At 36.7% G+C, this 23,127-nt stretch overlaps 1 protein-coding gene across 3 annotated transcripts in view; it reads left to right on the top strand.

Annotated features, from left to right (window-relative positions):
- Positions 1–23,127, top strand: part of LOC150076474 (uncharacterized) — a 187,589-nt gene that overhangs the window by 129,022 nt on the left and 35,440 nt on the right. For all 3 annotated transcript variants that reach the window (XM_090388102.1, XM_090388101.1, XM_090388104.1), the window contains one exon: positions 16,478–16,559. In XM_090388102.1, the coding sequence (XP_090244228.1) occupies positions 16,478–16,559 (82 nt within the window). The remainder of the gene's footprint in view (positions 1–16,477; positions 16,560–23,127) is intronic.

Here is a 23,127-nt window from a genome sequence, read left to right as displayed (position 1 = left end):
TGCAACAGGAACTATAAAAGTTGAGCAGATCGGCTGAGAGGTGGCAACTGAAGTTCAACATTGACAAATGTAAAGTACTGCATATGGGAAGCAGTAACCTGAGTAATGTGTCAACTGTGTGGTACTACACTGACAGTGGTAGAGAATGAAAAGGACCTGGGGATAATTGTGTAGGTAGATATCAAGTTTCCTGAGCAGTGCAGATGGTCTGCAAGAGTTGCTCATGGTGTCTTGTCAATGATATACAGGGATCTTTCTAGCAGGGATAAGGAGGTGATTATCCCCTTGTATAAGGCAATGGTCAGGCCACACCTTGAATACTGTGTACAGGTGTGGAGGCCTCATTTTAGGAAGGATGTAGAGCTATTAGAGTGAGTGCAGAGAAGGGCAACAAGATTAGTGAATGGAACAAAGGGTTTCTCTTACGAACAAAGGCTTAAGTTTTGCAAATTTCAGTGTCTGGAGACTAGGCATATGCAAGGTGATCTGATTGAGGTGTATAAAGCCTTGAATGGTTTGAGCATGCTCAATGCTGATGGGATTCTTCCTCTTGCTCAGAATAATCACCTGAGAGGGCATAAGTTCAAATTGAGGAAAGACAGTTGTAGGATAGATGTGCGGAAATAGATTCAAAGCAGAACTAGATAAACATTTGGAGCGAGTGGATGGGTGAAATGAGGGTTTTTTTTTTCTTTTTTTGGCTGATGCTATATAAGTTTGCTTTCTTGTATCATGTGCCTTTGCTAATGCTAATTCCTCATGTATGGCAAAAGAACTCTGTTTGATTGCCAATGTGGCTTGTGGCAGCAAAGTTGCTGGTGTCTCCAATGTCTGGGTCTTGCGTGGGATCAGGTCCCATTCGGGATTTGTGGTCATTTCCTTGTTTCTTCTAGTTATGACAATTCAGTGGTTAGTTAGTTAGTTATTTGGTTTTTAGGAGAATTAGCAACTAAGGCCATATTGCTCTGGGATATGCGGTGGCCATTCCCTGACCCTTCCGCATCCTCCATATTTGGTGGTAACGGGCTCGAATCCCGGTTTAATCAAGAAACGTGTGCTACGCACTGCTGCTCCTTCCCACCTGGCTACAGAGGCGCCGACAATTCAGTGGATTGCGTTTCATGGGATGCAGTCGTTGTTCTTCTTTTATGTTGTTGCGTATTCAGGGTTTTCCATCACTTCCTTGTTGTCTCATTACATTGTAGAGCCGGTTTATTGCACTGTCTTTCCTGGGACTGTCTGTGATTGTTGGTCATATGCATTATGTAATTGTAGCTATCTAGCTGCCTGATGATTTTGGCGCCTCCGTAGCCAGGTGGGAAGGAGCAGCAGTGCATAGCACACGCTTCTTGATTAGACCGGGGTTCGAGCCCGTCACCACCAAATATGGAGGATGCGAAAGGTCAGGAAATGACCACCGCATATCCCGGAGCAATATGGCCTTAGTTGCTAATGCTCCTAAAAACCAAACAACAAACAAACAGCCTGATGGTTTAGTAGTCGTGCGACAAGCAAGAATTGTCAATTGTTATCTCAGTTGGTATTGATTTTCATTATGGCTTTGGTTAGTTATACCAACAGAGGTTTTGGGGAGGCATCCCCAAAACCTCTGTTAGTATAACTAACTAGATAGAGGCATCCTCAAAGAAAAATGCAAATGAATCCATCAGGTTAGTGTGGTCTGAGGATTAGGGGTAAGAGAACCCAGTGTAGACCAAGCAGTCAATGATCTGGCATGATGAGTTGAGGATTTCCCTTGAAGAGAGGTGCCCAGGTATTGATGTTTCTGAAGTCCAAATCAATTGATGTCATAATCAAAATTTTTGATTCTCAATATTGATACTGGTTTTAGGTGTGTCAATCTGTGTCTTCTTTCCTGTGAAGGGATAGTCAAGTCCTGTGGTTTCAAAGTTAAAATCATCTAATATCACAGCCCAGTTGATTGAACTTGCCTGCAGATTTAGTTGCCCAATGGAACTTGGATACAAGAAGTGAATCTCAGTTCATTTGAACTTCGATGAGGTTGGTGGTTGATTCTACAAAATCTCTCAAGTTATTGATCTTGGTGGTTTAATAGGCTCCTTAATGTTCTTTGTCTGTTGAAGACATCCTGTGCAAAAGTGGTGAAGTATTTATAATTGTCATGGATATGAAATAGTATATGTTCTTGGTCCTTTGGCAAATTAGTAATCTTTGTGATCAGAATAGATCTTAAGTCATCATAGTCAGGACAGTCATACATTATATGGTGCCAAGATTCGTCAGTGCCACAGTGGCAGCGTGGATCATCTGTGATGCCTAGACTACAGTAGGTGGCAGCATAATTGCAAAACTGTAATCATTGCAGAATTTACCAATCCTGAAAAGTCACAGTATGTACTTTGGTTCAATGAACTGCAGGCTGTCATCATTGTTATGCATAAATTTCAAACATGGTTTTAAAAAGGGCCACTGAATAGACTTGCAATTCTGCAATGGTATGGAAAATTCATAAAGGATGCTTCCATTTGCAATCATCCTGGAAGAAGTGGTAGCCAAACGGAAGTCAGTGAAATTGCAGTGGAGCTGGTTTGCAGAAGTTTTATACAAAGCACAGAGAAATCCATATGTTGTGTCAGTGATGAGCTTAATATGTCAATATCAACAGTGTGTAACATGTTACATTTCCATCTGAGGATGAAACCATACAAGTTGCATCTCATACCGAAGTCATTGATTGATTTCAAAACCAAGATGGTTGAATGGACATTGTGATAAATTTCTCCATGATCACAGTTTTGTGATTATGCTGACATATACTGCAGCATGCATATTTTCTGATTGGCGAATAAAAACTTGAAGATATCCTATATCATTTGGAAGTGGTTTCAGATTTGTATTGTATACCCTATTCACACAGTAACCTTTTAGTTTTTGTAAAGGAGATTTGTGGACACTTGTATGTATTTAATAAAAATGCTATGTGAGTTTGTCATTACTTTCATAACCGCTTTGGCAATGGTGGTGTCCAGTGTTTTAACTGAAGAAAAATGACAGTATTTTTCCCTGCTTTCACGCACTACTTTCACTTGACAGTGAAAATGGTGGTAATTTAAGTAGCTACATCTTATGTTTTTTCGTTTATGCAGGTTTTCCCTTGGAATAATGGTAAAAATTTTCTTAAGCATTGCATTGATTGCATGCTAATTTTTTAAGACTTAAATTTCTTGCTCTTTGTGACAGGGCTGTAGGCAGAAATTTAAAAAGGGAGGGTTTTGACCTGTTGGGGAGTATTCTCTTATATTAAAAAAATTCTGTCTGAGCGAAAATGATGAATATGGACCAAAACTAGTAACTGATCTAATTACCCATAGTAAAAATTAAATACTGTAAACAACCAGTTGCAGTGAATTTAATTTTTCAGAATTATTGAAACTGGCTATGTGGACCTATGCAAAGCAGACACTATTGGGTCTCTGACCCAATTGTGTCTGCTTTAGAGAGATTTCACTATAAACACACACACATTTGTATGTATACAGTGTCCTCCAAAAAGTATCCAGATATATAAGTTTTACATCAACATCACTGTCACACTCTTCAGTAGCATGTCAGCTTCAATAGCATGAATCAGTATAGGGATTAATAACTATCATGAAGTTTAGTTCGTAAGGGTTAACTACAGTTTTTTTGAGTTTTAAACTCAGTTATGCTCTGTCTTTTCAGAAGGGTGTGCACAGTCCGTGTAGAGTGCTGACTCATACTACCATGGATATGTGGTAAAGGGCTGGTCTTATTTTATCATGATATCTTTGTAGTGGTTCAAACAAGCAAAGCTGCAGAACACTCCTGGCTCCAGTCTTCCAAAGGCTGTCTTTGCTGTAAAAGTGGGAATTAAAGTTTTCTACAAATCCAGGCCAGTTAAAGCAGTTAAAAAAAAAAAAAAAAAATAGCATTGTCTTTAAGAATATCTTCGTGGAGTCTTGAGAGGTATTATTTCAAGAAATGTCTAGTTGGCTTGAATCATCATTGCCTCAGGTCAGTTAAAACAGTTTAAGAAAAGGAACAGCATCATCTTTCAGAATATCTGCATGGGATCATGAGAGGCATTATTGCAAGAAATGATATCTAGTTGGGTTAAATCAACATTACTTGCTTTATTGAAACACTATCCTTCCAAGGATATTTTTCAACACAGATAAAACAGGATTTTTTTATTTATTTATTTATTTTTTATTGCTGCATGCTTGATAAACCATCTCACTTTTAAAAGTGGGCGGTGTTCTGGTAACAACAAATCACAGGAAAGAGTAACAGTGGCGGTTTGATTCAGTGCTGATGGGTCAGAAAAGCTATAAGGGTAATAGCGATGAGTTTAAATCCTTGTTACTTTAAAAGTGTTAAAAAAAAATTACCTGTAGAATACACTGCAAATATAAAAGAATGGACAACATCTAATATTTTACCTGATTGGCTGCTGGCATTAGAAAAATGCTTCATCTGCCAAAAGATAAATATTGCATTGATTATCCATGATTATCTATCACAGTCTGTTGACAAAATTAATAGTATTAAACTAAATTTTTTTGACACTGAATACAATTAGTATCCTTCATCTTGTAAAACTTAAAAATTCCACTATAGAAAACAACTTCTGAGAAAATATGACTCAAATCTTTTTATCATTGTTGATTCCAAACTTAGCAGTGATAAAAAGCTGTTTTATTCATGTTGGATTTTGTTCTGCTCTGATGTGTGAAGCGTCTGAAGAAAATGAAATAGAGCCAACACTTAGTGAAACGTTCAGCCATTCAGTATCAAAACTATTAAAAGTTTTGTCATCATTAAATGAATATGTAACAGATGCTGATACACAGTGACATTATAAATACAGTGCGACCTATGCGTTCTTTTGATTAATAGCATTGACAATGACAAAGAAGCAACCCCAGAGCAACGTATCAACTCTGTGGTACTACACTGACAGTGGTAGAGAATGAAAGGGACCTGGGGGTGGTGGTGCAGGCAGATATGAAGTTCTCTGAGCAGTGCAGACGAGCTGCAAGAGTAGCTCATGGTGTATTGTCAATGATATATAGGAATTTTTCTAGCAGGGATAAGGAGGTGATTATTCCCTTGTATAAGGCAATGGTCAAGCCACACCTAGAGTACTGTATACAGGCCTGGAGGCCTCATTTCAGGAAGGATGTAGAGCTGCTGGAACGAGTACAGAGAAGGGCAACTAGATTGGTGAATGGGACAAAGGGGTTCTCTTACGAAGAAAGGCTTAAGTTTTGCAAATTACAGTGTCTGGAAACTAGGCACCAGCGGGGTGATCTGATAGAGGTGTACAAAGCCTTGAATGGTTTGAGCATGCTCAATGCTGATGGGATTCTTCCTCTAGCTCAGAAAAATCACCTGAGAGGGCATAAATTCAAATTGAGGAAAGACAGATGTAGGATAGATGTGCGGAAATTTGCCTTTAGCCAGCGGGTGGTTGGTGGGTGGAACAGACTTCCATCCCTTGTCGTGGATGTTGATAGCCTAAATAAGTTTAAGGCTCAGCTGGACAGGTATTTCGAACGAACAGAGGGGTGAAGTGGAAGTGGTTTTTTTTTTTTTTTTTTTTGGCTGATGCTGCATAAGCTTGCTTTCTTGCATCAAATGCCTCTACTAATGCTAATGCTAATGCTAATGCTAAAGACCAGCCTGAAAATAACAAATGCAAAGTTTTACCATTTCCTAGCAGTGTGCATTGCTACTTGGAGGCTTATTCAAATGTTGAAATGTTTTGAGCATATCAGTCAATTAGAAAAGTTTATTGAGAATAAATTTTTAGAAAATTCTATACTACCAAAGTAAATCACACTCTTTCAAGAATAATTAAATTAAGCTACTTAAATAAATGTTTAATTAAAAAATGTGACTATGTTACTTTTCCACCTTTACCGTAACTGTTTCTTTATTTATTTCCTTAACACAAAATTTGGTTAGCATGAAAAAAAAAAATAAATTAAAAAAATAGTAGTATCAACCATTTTGTGTTAAATGTTTTTTACTGTATTTATCAGTGAAAATTATTTTTTTGTAACATTCAGCAAACTTTTTGTTCAGACCTTGTACGTATGCTTAAATGAACACATTGGCATGCTAGTTCGTCACAAGACCTTGTAATTCCTGATGAGATGGACTCTGGTAGGTGAAATCCTTCATAATATAATTTATATTGTTTTTCTACCTTATTTTATTGTTTTATTTTATAAAATTTGCACCCTTAGAAAGCACTGGTGCAGAGATGACAGGACAATCTCAGAATGCAGTATGTACTTTCATAATCGGTTTTCAAATTCAATACAGCATATGTAAAATATACACAGCTACAATTCCTGCATGTGTCTCATTTTGCATCTATAAGACCTGCTCACTTTTTTTTGCTCTCTGTTATAGTTGTGTGTGCGTAATTTTTATGGCATTTTTAAATGACATATATAAAACAGATCAGTGTGCAATGATTCAATTTTTTACTGCTAAAATGAAAGAACCACAAGAAATACACAATAGAATGTTAGCTATGCATGTGGTGCAGGTAATCACTAAAATATTGCTGTCATAGAGTGATCCAAAAAGCAATTGAAGCATCCTTGATCTCAAAGAGCCAAAAAAAAAAGTCTATTTTGGATTTCTACAGAAAGAAAGCTGTAAAAATCCAGGCTGAATGGAAAAGAATAGTGAAAATGGACAGTATAGTGGACCTGAACTAGAAAACATTACATCACATTCTACTGGAAATTTCACATATTTTTTACTAATGAAATATCCACAACAATCCAAATAAACATTAGTAATTTAGTCAGTTAATTTCTCTAGCACACGGGGAATACAGCCATATTACACCATTCATGCCACAGGAATAATTTATGCCTATGCTTTTGAATGGTTCTATTGTAAATAGTTCTCCGAGATTACAACATACTAAAGCTTTGCTATGTAGCTACTTTTGCATTGAATACCATGTGCCCATTGTGCTTATAGTGGGAAGTATATTTTGGACTGTGATCTTAATAATAATACATTATGCGCTCTTGTATAGCTAACACCTTAGGGATAATGCAACAGCTATACTGTTGGGCTTCCGATTGTCACTCATTACTTGTTCTCACGTGTAACAGCTGCACTTAAGCCTGAATTATTAAAATTGTTTTGTTAATATAGTTTTAATTCTTATTAACTCCTTTTATCATGCCTGCTTAATTTGGACTTTACAAAGGTAAGACAGGTAACTCAAGTATACATCCTGCTAAGTGAGAACAGTTATATGAGGAGCATTCAAAATGTTTTGTCATACATATAGTTCGTGTAATCCCGAACTCATGAAATTTGGATGGCATGTTAAGACTTCTCTGTGTAATCACCACCCACACTTTTTTCATTTTTTCTGTCCGTTTCAACTTAAAAATCCACCCCATCCTCCTTGTAGAAGTGTGTATTTTGCTCATGAAACCACTCAGCCACTGCCTGTTTCAGATGTCCATTATCCATAAGATGCATTCCATGGAGATGCTGTTTCAATTTTCCCAACAAGTAAAAGTCAGGTGGAGCTATATCAGGTGAATAAGTTGATATAGGTGATATCACGTTATTCACCTGATATAGGTGGTAAGGTGATGTGGCAAAGACTCAAATCCCAGTTTGGCCATTGTTGTTCCTGTCAGTTCACAACTGTAAGGTTGAGGCATTGTCATCTGCCTACAGCAGTACTCCTTGGGACAGCATTCTTTGTCGCTGCCACTTGATGTTTTCTTGTAAATTGATTGAACAATCCCAGAAGACTGTCAACAGAATCTTCTCAGCTGAGACTTTCACTTTGAATTTTTTTTTTGCAGTGGGTGACCTAGCATGTTTCCAATGCATGGTAGCAACTTTAGATTCTGGATCAAAGTAGTGAATCCGAGAAGATGGAGCTATATCAGGTGAATAAGGTGAATGTTGCAAAGAAGCCCACATCTGCTTAAATGAACAAGTGAGTACGCACAACTGTCGCATTTTGGCAACAGAAAATCCCTCGAGTTATCCAAGAGGTCCCGTTGAATTCTCCAAAAGTGACAGTGTTGTGGATTTACGGTCACATTCATGATTGGGCCATATTTTTTTGAACAGGTAACACAGACCATACCTGTTCCGTCACTGAACATAGTGCATTCTTTATTGTACCTGTCGTCCAAATTTCTCTTCAGTACAAGCCTTAGAACTCGCTCCAGAGCCCTCTTCATTCGGATTGGTATGTTCCAAAAGAGACCTCTTGCTTCTTTGTGACTGTTATTCAGCATTCCTGGAACTCATCAGAATGCCTTTGTTATGCATTCTGCTGATTGGTTCATGTACAGGGCTGTTAAAATTAAAGTATCCCTATGTAGAGGGCTCTGGAGCGAGTTCTAAGGCTTGTACTGAAGAGAAATTTGGACGACAGGTACAATAAAGAATGCACTCGCCATTTATTGGGGGAAAAAATTAGTTACAAAATTTGTCACTGTATGGCACATAACTTAACAACGTAAGTTATTACCACAGTGCCACTACTCAGCTCTACTGTACTGTATAAAAGCAAAGCAGTCTCTTCAAAATCATACAGTAGATGTTTGCCTGCACTACAGCAACAATGCAGCTGTGGCTATAAGAGAATTCCAGCGTCAGAAAGCGTGGACCTATAACTGTTTGTGCTGTCTGCAAAATGATCGCGAAATTTGAAACGACAGGACATCATGGCATTCAACCAGGTAGAGGTTGAAAACGAGTGGACTCCTCTCGTGTTGAAGATGTGGCTATGGCTGTCGTGGATTTATCAAGTCAATCTCCATGTGGTAGCGCAAGTGTTTCTCGTGAAGTGGACATGCCGTATTCCACTGTAAGCCTAGTAATGTGTCAGGTGTTGCGGTACTATCCTTACAAGATGCACATGCTACAGCAGCTAAAGCATGGTGATGCAGATATCCATTTCACATACACACTTCAGTTTCTGGCACGAATGACAGTGGATATCACTCGACCACGGAACATCCTTTGGAGTGATGAAGCCCACTTCTGCTTAAATGGACAAGTGAGTACGCACAACTGTCGCATTTGTGCAACAGAAAACCCTCGAGTTATCCAAGAGGTCCCATTGCATTCTCCAAAAGTGACAGTGTGGTGGATTTACGGCCACATTCGTGATTGGGCCATATTTTTTTGAACAGATAACACCAACCATACCTGTTCAGTTATTGGACAGCGATATTATGAAATGTTGACAAATTTCACAATACCAGAGCTGCAATAACATGGATGCCTTCAGTATACCATATTCGTGCAAGATTGTGCACCACCCCACATCCAACATTGTGTGCAAAGATTGCTAAGGCAACACTTTACAGATGAACAGGTCATCAGCTGTTGTTTCCAGACATCTTGGTCACCCCGATCACTGGACCTCACCCCATGCGACTTCTGGTTGTGGGGGTTTTTGAAGAACCAGGTTTATCGGGAAGGATGTCAAACTCTGGCAGATCTGAAGGACAGCATTAGACTTCATGTGCTGGCTATTCCAGTTGACATGTTACATTCTGCTGTAGAAAATGCTGTTCTTCAAATGGAAATTGTTGTTGACCAAAATGAAGGACACATTGAACAATTGTAGCACTGTTCAAGTTATTTGTATTGCCATAGCGCCATATAGTGACAAATTTTGTAACTAATTTTTTTTTTTTCCAATAAATGGCGAGCGCATTCTTTATTGTACCTGTTGTACAAATTTCTCTTCAGTATGAGCCTTAGAACTCACTCCACAGTTCTCTATATAGGAATACTTTAATTTTAACAACCCTGTATGTAGGGTGGCATGTGCTGACCCTGTGCTAACTTCCCTTTATTGGCTATCTGTTAAATGTTCATTTTTTAGTCTTCCATAACTAATTTATGCACTTTGTTGACCATTTCCTCATTTTGGGGTGTTGCTGGCCACCCAGTCCCTGGGTCATATTTAGTGGTCTCTCGGTCATGCTTCAATTCAATAAACCATCTCCAGATTGGATGGAGTAAAGTAGGCATATACAGTGGAACTTCTATTTAACGAATTTTTTCGCAAAACATTGCACCTTGAAACGATATTACATGTAAAATTAACCCCGTATAGCGAAGTGGTAGTGTCTCTATAACAAATTTTTAAAAATATTAATAAAAGCATTTTTGAAGATTTTCAAGCATTTACTGCTAAACAGCCGCTCAAATATACGGCCTCCTTCCCTCCGAAATTGCGCATTAGCATCTAGAATTAATCATCCTTTTAGTGAATACTTGTGGCCATTGACGCCTGTAGGATGGTCTTTGTTTCATTTTTGTTACAGTTATAAAACCAAATGGGTTTTCTTAAAAGTGGTCATAAACTTTACAATAAATAGGGTAGATTTGTAAATTGATGTTGGCTCGGGTGAAAACGAAATTCGCTGCGGTAATCCTTTAGCATGCTGCGGTGGCAATATGTAGAATGCTACCATAGTCAGTTTTTAGTAACGCCTACTGATTGACATTCGCTTCTCACCTCAACCATACCATATGACCTTCCTGTCAATCATTATATGATATGTCCATTCTCATCTAACTGGACTCCCGGTAGATGGTTTTCATTAAATTTATTTATTTTTTTTTAATTTCGTTCTTTTAGAACAATTTGTCATCAATCACATAGGCTATATGCTCTTGTATTTTTTTTTTCTGAAAAGTAACATACAGCATACATTAACCGTAAATTTTCTTTCGTGTATATATGAATGAAAGTCATATATTTCTTCAAAATGATTGATAGGAAAAGTCACGTGATACTGTTGAATTGGCAAGGGAACATCATTGAGTAGGCGGTACTAACAATTCACTATATGGCCAGCGCAGCGAAGTTTGCAGTGTGTGTATCAGCAAGAGCTGCAGTCCAGTAATTTTTACATTTGCAGAAACAATGTCGAAGAGAAAGTGTTTAAGTATTAATGATAAAGTAAAGATTCTTCATGATATTGACCAGGATTTTAAGAAAGATATTGCGGAGAAATATGGCATACCTGCAAGCAGCTTATCTACGATTTTAAAAAATTGAGAATCAATTTTAAATGCAATTGAAGGAGGAGCAGACAAGAAGCGAATTAAGTTGTGTATATACATAGATGTTGATAAAGTTGTTCTAAAATGGATGCAAATGATACGTGAAAAGAATATACCAATATCGGGTCCAATAATTAAGCAACAAGCTCTGAAATTTGCACAGTCCCTGGGACATACAGAATTTAATGTGAGCACTGGGTGGCTAGATAAATTTATGAAGTGCCATAGAATTGTGGAAAAGGTTATTCGTGGAGAAAGTGTTAATGTAAGCGAAGAAGATTGCAACAGTTGAAGAAACAATACCTTAAAGAAGATTTTGGAAGAATATGAACCTAAGGATGTTTTTAATGCTGACGAAATGGGTTTATTCTTTAAATACTTACCGAATAGAACACTTGCTTTTAAGGATGATAAATGTTTTGGCGGAAAACAAAGCAAAGAAAGAATCACTGTGCTAGTTGGAGCAAATATGACAGGAAGTGAAAAATGAAGACTTTTAGTCATTGGAAAATCAAAAAACACAAGATGTTTTAGAGGTACAAAATCTTTGGAAGTTGACTACACCTTTAATAAAAAAGCATGGATGACAAGTGATATCTTTGAAGATATTAAAAATAGACAAGCGTATAACAAAAAAAAAAGGAAAATCATGTTGGTAACCAACAACTGTCCGGCACATCCTGCCAGTATTTCTGCCAAACTTAAAAGTGTGAAGTTGTTGTTTTTACCACCAAATGTGATGTCAAAACTGCAGCCAATGGACCAAGGCATTATTAAAAATTTTAAATTTCATTATCGAAAGAGAATAATAAAGATTGTCAATGCGTTATCAGAAAATAGAAACTTGGAGATTACAATTAACCTTAGAGATTGCATCTCTGAACTGGCAAAAGTTTGGACAAACAATGTCACTGAATACACTATTCAAAATTGTTTTTCGAAAGTGGGATTTGCATTGAATACAGAAGTCGAACAACAACTGGACGAACAAGATGAACTGCCCCTTTCACAACTGAAAAACTTTTGGAAATTATTAGAATCGTCCGGAAACATCGAAAATGAAATAACACTGGATAGTTATGTTTATGTAGATCAAGATCTGACTACAACAGAACATCCAAATGAAGATGAAATACTGCTGAACAGTGTTAGACGCGACCATGATCATGAAGAAATTAACGATGCCGCTGAAGATACATCAGAACAACCCGTAGAAAAGCCAACTCGCGAAGAAATGATTAATGCTTTTAAAACGGTTTGTATGGGTCTGCAGTTTTGTGAAAATGTTCCTGATAATGTTTTTAATTCTCTGAACAAATGTGAGGTTTTCTTTGAGAATCAGACAATTTTTTAATTGTACTGTGCAAACGAAAATTACAGATTTTTTTAAATTTGTGATACTTACCATCGAAAATTGTGTAAACGTAATTTAAATAAGTGTTTTTGAAGTAAAATACATTAAAAATAAATGTAGATTCATTTTCTAATTAAATAACAATTTCTAATAAAAAAAAGATATTCTCTGCATAACGAAAATTCTCTATAACGAATTTTTTCCCTGGATTTATCGAATTTGTTATAGGGAAGTTCAACTGTATATTGTTCAGACATTGAATGGTTCAGGTAAATTCAGATTTTCTTTTGTTAGGAATTTTTTAACCACTTGCTGCCCAAACTTTTCCATTTTTGGCTTAATTGTCAGCAGACATCAGAATCACACCTGCCAAAAAGAAACTGAATAAGTTATGTGGCTGAAATTTTGTACAGATACTGCCAAGACTACCTCATGTTACTATACCTGTTTGTACCTTTGTACCTAAATCTATGTATTTGACAAACCTTTTGAATGCCCTTTGTACAGCTGTCTATAAAAAGGTTTTCTCTCATGCATACTGAAAATGTCTTGTTCTGCCAAAGGGCTAGATACTAAATATTCCTTCCAATACCAATCCTATCATGGTTTTCAGAAAACTGATGTGAAAAGTGAAGGGTGTTTTTTTTTTTTTTTTTTTTTTTTATAGTCATCTCTACACTTTATCTCCCATATTGGGTGACTATCCTAATATGGGAACATTGTTTTTTGACTGTACAATTTCATAATTCATGTACTGACTTGCATATTGTGTAGGTGTAAAAAATTGGGAAACTTACAAAGGAACCCATCCTCCAATAGTGAACTGTTGTTTTTCCAAGTGTACAGTAGCAATCTACCTTTAAATTCTAAGAACCTGTTCTGCATTATGGATAGCAAACATTAATGACTCTTTAACAATTTGATGCTAATTAAAGAACTGATACATGCTTTTGATTTTTTTTTTTTTTAATATTATGCTTTAAATACATATATATGCATATATCTCTTGTTTCATTTATATGTTTGTGTAATGCAACTAAACCAGATATTTAATTATATGCACCCCACAAGGATAGTAAAATCTTTGGGAGCAAACCTGGGTGTGGGGATTCGATATCAATTTAGTAGTATCTGCACAATTGTTCTGCCAGTTATTTAGCTAGTGTAGTTATGATTAAACTACAGCAGGCCCTCGTTATAACTTGTTTTGCTTTATGCTGATTTGCTATAACACTGTTCTTATATTATAATCCAGTATCTGACTATAACGCTGTCACAAATCACTATAACGCTCTTTTGCCAGCGTACAGATTGCATTTTTGGCATATTTAACGAAAACATTTCATCTGATGGAGTCGATAGTTTGAAAATGAATAGCAAAACAGCATTAAAACGTTTCTGACGACGACTTGAGAAATTTTCCCACGCTCAGTGAAAGTTTCTCGCACGCTAATTTAACTGCAGTATAGTGACTTGTTACATAGTTCCGAGATCAACATTTTAAACAATGATGAAGTATATCGCTTGTTAATATTTGCATTATATGCATTTATCCGAAGTTTAATCATCACTCAGTACAGTATTAGACATAACAGACAGTTTACTCGAACATTGTATCATAATTAATGCAACCAATGCAGTTACATTTTCGAAGAGTTAATAATGGCCGATAAGAATGAAAAAGCAACAATGTTAGACTCAGTATGAAGACTACAAATGTAAGAAAAAGACAGAATTTGAAAATTAAATCAGACGTTTGAAGCAAATCGATTCTGGTCAACAACAAGCGAACATGTGCCATAATTTAGGACTGTTAGTTTAACTGTAAGAAAAATAAATAAATAAACAATTATAAAAATAACGAATTAATTTTAACAGCGGCAAAGACAGTTGTTCCACTGCAAGCAGCTAGGGCTAGGCCGGCTAGTAGGATTGAAATGGAGAGGCTTTAACTAATTTTATTGAAGATAATATCCAATGCAGAATTCAGTTAAGTTAAATATTATAAAAAAAAGAGAGAGAGATAGAGAGAGAGAGATTAGCCTATATGATGATCTGAAGAAAGCTCGCCTAAAAAAAAAAAAAAAAAGTGGAACCATTTAAAACTAGTAAGGGCTGGTTGAATAGATTTAAAATCCAGGGAGAAGCCTCAAGTGCAGATCAAGGAGCCGAAACTTTCAAAAAAGAACTTGTTAAAATCATTGAAAAGGGGTATTATATGTTATACTTCTCAACAAGTTTTTAACATAAATGAAGCAGGACTTTTTTTGGAAACGAATGCCTGAAAGAAGTTTCATATTGAAAGAAAAAAACATGCCAGGTTTCAAAGTGGCAAAGGATCGGTTGACTTTATTGTTGGGGGACTTTAAATTAAAACCCCTTTTAATTTACCAGGAAGAGGGCCAAAATCGACACATTTTTCATGATTAAATTCATCAATTAAAATCAGTTTAGATCAATTAAATTCATGATTTTAATTGGAATTTTAAGTTTAATTTTGATATGTAAGTAGTTATCACATAATTATATACGTATGTGATGCAGACTATTTTATATGTACAAATATTTGAATATTAAATATTTTGACCAACATTTATGCATCTTTTCACTACCATTTATTATTGATTAGGAAATATCCTATGGCATCGACCGCAACTCAAATACATATATTACCTTATGGGAATGCGGTGCTCGCTTATCGCGGATTCACTTAGCGCTTTGTTTTTCTGTAACGAATTATCAGTGTTAAGTGGGAGTCACCTGTATTCTCTTATAATTGGTTTTGACTTTCTCAGATTAGCATTAGCAGAGGCATACGATGCAAGAAACCAAGCTTATGCAGCATCAGCCAAAAAAAAACCTCCCATTTCACCACTCCATTCGTTCCAAATGCCTGTCCAGCTCAGCCTTAAATTTATTTAGGCTATCAACGTCCACAACAAAAGACGGAAGTCTGTTCCACCAATCAACTACCTGCTGGCTAAATGCAAATTTCTGCACAACTGTCTTTCCTCAATTTGAAACTGTGTCCCCTCAGGTTCTTAATCTGAGCAAGAGGAAAGAATCCCATCAGCTTGCTCATCCCATTCAAGGCCTTATACACCTCGATCAGATCACCTCGCAGGTGCCTACTCTCCAGGCGCTGCAATTTGCAGAACTTAAGCCTTTCTTGGTAAGAGCACCCCTTTGTTATAGTAGCTATAGTAGTAGTCTGTTTGGGAAGACTCCTTAAACTAAACCCTCTTGCTTCCGATTAGAGTGTTTTTATTAAAATACTTTAATTTGAAGTTAGTAGCCAGCAGGGTTATAAATATTTCTAAAACTTATACCTTCACTTTATTTTTGGTGCTTGAAAAAGAAATAGTGTTTTTATAAATTATTAAATGGCCCAGGCAATTTTTAAAGCTATTTGAGCCCTATCACGTCTGTCACAGAATACCATCATGTGACTGTGCATGCACATGTTTGAATGTTGTTGATGACTGGAGAAACATTTTCTGATTTTTGATTAAATATTTAGTTATTTGGGTTACAGGAAGAAGCAGGAAGATTTTTAAAACAGAGTATATCATGACTTAGTTGCCTTTGTACAAATCTAACCATAAAGTTCCAGAGGGAAAATGTTAAAGGTCACACTCTGAATTATCTGAAATAGGGAATTATTTTCTTCTTTTTTTCAGTAACACAGTCAGAATATGACTTTCATCAACCGGTGAAATACCACCACTTTGCTTATTGGAGGCTTGAAGTGGTGAAACCCATGTTTAGTCTCTAGAGCAAAGTTTCCGGCATCCCCCTCCCCCCATACTTCTCCTTCAACCCATGCACGGTTCTAAGTACTATAGGTTTTTGATACCTTCGTGTTTGGGGTTTTCATAAAAAAAAAAAAAAAAAAAAAAGAATAAAGTTTGAATTATAATTGCTTTAAGTTATGATGTTTTGTGTTGATTTATACAAATATTTAAACATAAGTTATTTAAGGAAATATTCAATATGTGTTGGTTTTTTCCCACCTCCCCCTAGAAAGCTGCTGCTGATGAGATAGATAACCTAGAGATCAAACTTTCACAAGCGGAAAGGGCAAAGTATCTAGCTCAGCTAGAAAGTATGAATTTTGTTTCAATTAATATTTAAAATTTGTTTTACTACTTAAAGTGTCTGTTTTGTTTTAATAAAATGAAAATGGTTTTCTATAAAAGGAAGTTATATTTCCTTATATTTTATTTCATGGCTTGAAAATATTATTATATTACATTGAATTGGAGAAACTTTAAAATTTTGTAGAAGTGGAATAAAATGAAAATACCAATCACAGACATCTAAGATTCACTAGCAGTAACTAGAGAAAGTTATTACCCCTAGAACTGATTAAAAAATAAAATTCTATTTATATTGAGAATCATCAAGATTGTAATTTCTAGTTCAAGATGAAATGGTGTTTACCAAATAATATGTGAAGACATTTAAGATGATATAACAACATTGGCAGAATCGATTAGTGGTTGTCATTTGAAAAGTGTATTGCTGTCACAGTGTAGAAAATGAGCATTAGTGACATGCAAAACTATTTCCTTTGGCACCTACTTTCCCACTGTCCTTATCTAGCAGTCAAGCTTCTTTCAAAATGGCTTACTTGCATTGTTGTTAACTCTTCATCAAGGGTATCTATCACCAATCTACCACTATCTGCAGCCTATATACACAGTTAGCTTTGCATTAGCAACACCTACCTAATACCTCATGGAGATCTTTGGCCCATAATACAGCCCATACATGTCTGTGTATGAACTCTGGTTGTGTTGAGGGTGTTTTGTGGTATTGCTACTGATGTGTTGCACTACCACTTGGGGTGTACTTGGTCAGTGACAATAGAAAGGTAGGTGTTCCCTTCAAGCCATTGATTAATGGTGATCAGAGCACCACTGGACGCCACAAAACAGTCCACAAACCATAACACCACTGCCTTCAGCCTGCCAAGCATCAATAGTACATGCAGTTGCTGTGGCCTTGCATGTACTGTTGGTGCTTGGCAGTACATGCAAGTGCTGTGGCCTTGTGTTGCTTTCTCCAAATGTGGATACACCCATCAGCATGATCGAGTTGGAAATGGGATTCATCAGACTAGGCAGCAGATTTCCATGTGTCGGTGGTCCAGTGTTGCATTATTATGATAAAACTCTTCACTATTAGGATAAAACCATTTGGCACAGAATGTTTTATCCTAGCAAAGAACATTCTGGGTCATGTAGACATCTACCTTATGCAGATTACCTCACAATATGCTGCCACTCATAATAAACAAAATAGTGTCATGGACTTCACATAACAATTATTAACTCTTGGCTTCAAAAACTGCAGCCATTCACTTTTGAAAAAGTGGCACCTACATCCAAAACCCAAATTATTACTGGAAACTCAACCACTACCACTTGTCAACAGTATCCGATTTTGAGGCATAACATTTGACAGCAAACTGACATTCCAGAAACATATACCACAAATACAAACTCTCTGTATGAAAAAGCTGAACATACTTAAAGTTATTTCATCTATGACACGGATGATATAGCTGATTGTTATATCCCCCCCCCCACATATACTGAGCTTTGATCAGATCCTGATTAGATTATGGAGCTGCAGTTTGACTCTTCTTGAAAGACTGTTAGCATGTCTCAACCAGTCCAACATAGTGTGCTCAGGATTGTTCTTGGAGCATTCAGGAATCATCAGTCCAAAGTCTGTGTATAGAGCCAGTGAATCTCCACTTGAACTTCAGAGAAAGATGCTACTCCTTAATTATGCAGTTAATACATAGCTTTCTTTCTCGTCGTATCTGGCCATGCTTCTGTGATCCTCGATGAGTAAACCTTTTAAGAAATAAACCTTGCAAAAACAAACCTACAGGAATTCCCCTACAAGAGCTAACTCAGCAGTAGAATATGCATCTGACCAATGCTCATGAAGACAGAAATTGTAGTCTCCATGGAAAATGTACATATCCTCACGATAACTACTTCTGTTGTTGGGGAAACAGGCCCTGGACTATCGAACCTTTCAAAATCTACATATAGCACGCACTTTGGCCAATGCACAAACTCAGCAATTTATACTAATAGCCCCAAAAGTGACACAGCTTTGAAAGCTGCTGTGGTACTACCAACATCAACAGTTTTTGTCTCATTACAACAAGAATGTGGTGTGTTCACTGCAGAACTCTATGCAATTAAGATAGCTTTGACCTTTCTTATTAATTATTTCAGTCTGTGGATTATAATCTATATAGATTATTTGAGTGCAGTGATGGCTCTCCAAGACATGTATCACTCTTCACATCCATTCTTAAAACAAATAAGATTTCAAATACTGCAACTCGATAACAGTAAATATCCTGTCATATTTTGTTGGATCACACACTGGAATACCAGGCAATGAGCATGTAGATAAAGCATCAAACCCCCATTTGACAATGACCACATCCAAATTCTTTATACAGATTATAAATCAATCATATGCAGAGTATGCAATGAAAGGTGGATGGAAATTTGGCATAACCAGTTATATAAAAAGTTAAGAAACACAGACCAGAATACGCAGCTGTAGAAATCTATCTAGCTTCTGATCAAATAGATAAAGAGATTGTGCTGGTCAGAGCATGTATTTGTCTTACTATCACAACCTCACACATCTCTTTTTTATTGGTAGAGATGATTTCCACTTTGCTTGCATTGCACTTTTGCCACTAACTATAAAACATATTCTTATTGAATGCAGTCATTGTCAGTATGCCAATCTGCATCATTCTGGTCCCTCTAACTTATAGGAGTCTCTTCAGGTTCTTCTGTGCACTCTCACTCCAAGAAACAGGTGCAGTTTAGCCACAGTAGCCCTTTTTCCAAAAAAAAACCACCCCAGCGACAACCACTACCATTAGGAATGCCACTGAGAATACCGAGGTAATTCCTTTGGACTGGAGAAATACAAATGTCTCACACCCGTAGGGAGCAGCTAAGATTAGAAATAAGTAGCTATAGACTGGTGATTTTGACATCTGTGAATAGTGTGATAATGGATTTGGTGAATAAGAATACAGTGGAGGAACACCTTGATAAAAATGAAATCCTAATGTTATCACAGCACAGGTTTGTTTAAAGAAAATCTTGCCTGACAAATCAGGTAAGAAACTTATTTGGATCAGGGACAGGATGAGTTAAAGAAGACAGAGTGGTAATCAGTGGGGATTCTTTAGGGTGTAATGTGCTCAGCTGGTGCCTTTTGTGTTTCTGATCTTCCACATGATGTTGATGAGGGTATATATACATGGAAAGTTGTTAAAGTTTGCTGATGATTGATTTAAAGGTAGGTAGGATAATAAATAATTAAGACCAGGCAATGCTGTTTCAGAATGATTTAGTATTAGTATAGCCATATATTGAAAGGAAGCTATAAGCTCATGCTACATTGACAAAAAAAAAGTAGATAAGAAAATACAAATTATGCACTTCCCTCCTCATGTAGGCAACTATCCAGTTCACCTTTGAATTTATTCAAACTGTCAGCCTCAGAAACCTGCGGAGGCAACTTGTTCCAGTATTTAACAACTTGCTGGCTAAAAGAAAACTTTCTACAATCTAGTCCAAACCTCTTTCCCTGTAATTTGAATTTATGGCCCTCTCATTCTGAAATTCTTTATAACAGTGAAAATTCCACCTTCATTCATTTTACTAATCCCTCTCAGATCCTAATAAACCTCAATCAGGTCCCCTCAAAGGTTCCTGAATGCCAAGCTGTCTAGCAGATAATTGAAGTCTTTCCTCATACGGTCGCCCATTTGCAAGTCTCATCATGCGGGTTGCCCATCTTTGGACCCTTTCAAGAGGCTGTCTTTTTTTAGATGAGTTTTCCATACTTGGTCACAATATTCCAAATGTGGTCTTTTACTTGAAGTGGCAACTATGTTTTAATGCTGCTAAACGCAAGGTCTTTTGGGAATAGCAACCCCCAAATAAATTACACACTTGGTGCGGTTGAATTAACAACTGCGGAGGAGAAAAAGGATCTGGGAGTTACGATACAGGCAGATATGAAGTTTTCTGAACAGTGTAAACAAGCAGCCAGGATAGCCTATGGTGTCCTATCGATGAATTACCAAATGCTATCCTGTAGAGATAGGGAGGTCATAATCCCATTGTATAAGGCAGTTGTAAGATAACGTTTGAAATACTGTGTTCAAGTATGGACACCTCATCTGAAGAAAGACATTGAGCTTCTTGAAAGGGTCCCAAGATGGGCAACTGAAATGGCGAGATCGGCAAAAGGGCAATTGTGTGAGGAAAGACCTCTGATTATGTGGACTACAGCACTTGGCAACCAGGCACCTCAGAGGTAAGATGCTTGGTTGAGGTTTATAAGATTCTGAGAGCGATTAGTAAAATGAATGAAGGTGGAATTTTCACTATAAAGAATTCCAGAACTAGGGGGCCATAAATTTAAATTACAGAGGTTTAAATTAGATTGTAGGAAGTGTTCTTAGCCAACTAGTCGTCTATTGCTGGAACAAGTTGCCCTCATGGGTAGTTGAGGCTGATAGTTTGAAGAAATTCAAAGATCAAACTGGATAGTTACCTGTGTGAGGTGGGAAACATAATTTGTATTTTCCTTAGCTACTTGGGGGTTTTTTTTTTTTTTTTTGCGAGTGTAGCAAAATCTGTATGCTATTGAACACGTGTTATGAACAATTATGTAGATAATTGTTCATAATTACACTTGCAAAAAAAAAAAAAAAAACACTCAGTTGTAGGGTACAAAATGTACCTTACAACCGTAATGTATAAATAGTGGTATTTAGAAAGTATGAAGTAGAAGTTTGTTACTATTGAATCCACAGAATACACGAGAAGTGAACTAGAAGAAATGAATAAGCAATGTAGTGATATACGATAGGGTAAAGTGACAAAATAAATAGAATAAGACAACTAAAATAATGAGGTAAAATAAGACCACATTGCAGCGTGACTAACAGTTTCAATGTCTTCGTCAGAGGTCGTCCACCAAAATTATGAGAAAGACTGCAATGCTCTTGCTTCTGTTTCCGACATGTTCTGTATGCTATTGAACACGTATTGTGAATGATTACATAGTAATCATCCACAATACGTGTTGCAGCAAGAATAGGACCTAAGGAATTTGTACACAATAGTACAATCAACTGTTCCTTAGAAAGTTTTCCGCCTTGGCACTTTTTTCGTTTTTTAGACTCATTGTTTTTTCAGGAAGAGCTTTAAAAAACAACCCTGTTTCGTCACAGTTGTAAATATCCTTAGCTTCAAAATCACGACATAAATCTTCCAATTTGACGGTCCACTCTGTTACAACCCCAGTATCAACAGATCCACCTTCACCACTTATGGTTTTCCAAGAAATTTTATGCCGAGTTTTGAACTTGTCTAGCCATCCCACAGAAGCTTTGAACTCATTTACTCCCATAGATTTCGCAACCTCCAAAGCCTTTTCCCTAATAATAGGCCCGTTAATGGGAATTTTTTTTAGCACGTGTGCGACAAAACCACTCATACGTAACATTGTCAATTTGAAGTCCAACAGTTTTCGGGAATGATTTTTGAACCTGATCATTTACGTGTTGCCAAAATTGTTTGAGCAGTTCGTTTTTTTTCTTTAGGATGTTGCTTACCTGTGTCTTCCCGATTTTGAATTTTGCAGCGAGATTGCGAACACTATTTTTTTGCGGATCATACGCATTAATGAGTTCGACTTTATCTTTTAAAGTTAAATGTTTACAAGAAGACATTGTGCACTTCACACGACACTGAACAAAACTGAAAACTCAAACTCAAAAGACGAAAGGCCGACAAAATCCCCCCCCCCCCCTGCACACACCGAATTCATCAGAAGTTTTACACATGCCTTAAAATTCTTGAAAAGGGTTTAGAACCACGACGTAAACCTTGATAAAATTCAGAGAATCGGAAATAGAAAATAAACACACGATTGAGGCAATACGTGGAAGAAATGTTCCTAGAAAAAGGGCAGTGAACTCGCCCGCTGTCCGTTATGGGGAGATCAAATTAAGTGCTAATGTAAACGAAACAGTGCAGATTGCCTGTCCTCGTCCGTTACAGAGAATGTCCTCTAGACAGAAGCTGAAAACACATTAAAACCAATAGAGGAGAGTTGGGGAATTTGAAAATGTCCGTTGTAGAGAGATGTCCATTAAAGAGAGGTGTCCGTTAGGAGAAGTTTCACTGTATGTATATTGATAAGTAGATTAAAGTATGAGTGGGGAAATGGTGACCTGTCAGATGTAGTTACAATGGAAAAAATTATATTTCAGAACAATAACTATATCCTAATATTAAACTTTAACTATATCTTTTCATCTTCATGTTACATTTCTTTTGTTTAAATTCACTTAGGGTTGCTTGCTATTTTATTCAATTTTACTTTTATTGGAATTAACTTTTTATCTTGATTTTTATTTTTAATTTTAATTAGATTTGATTTGTTTCTTATTCCTTTCAGCTTTTGTGTCTGTCGGGTCGGCTATGATATATACTTCAGCTCACTTTTTACTGCTTGCTACATATATTTTGTGTCAGAAACAGAGGCCTTACTTCTTGCTGTATTTCCTTTGGTTTTGGCTGCTGACCCTTGATGAA

Source organism: Mastigoproctus giganteus, chromosome 13 (assembly GCF_048544385.1).
Source record: "Mastigoproctus giganteus isolate SK-2022 chromosome 13, ASM4854438v1, whole genome shotgun sequence".
NCBI classification, from domain to species: Eukaryota; Metazoa; Arthropoda; class Arachnida; order Uropygi; family Thelyphonidae; genus Mastigoproctus; species Mastigoproctus giganteus.
This window is presented reverse-complemented; position numbering and strand designations above follow the sequence as displayed.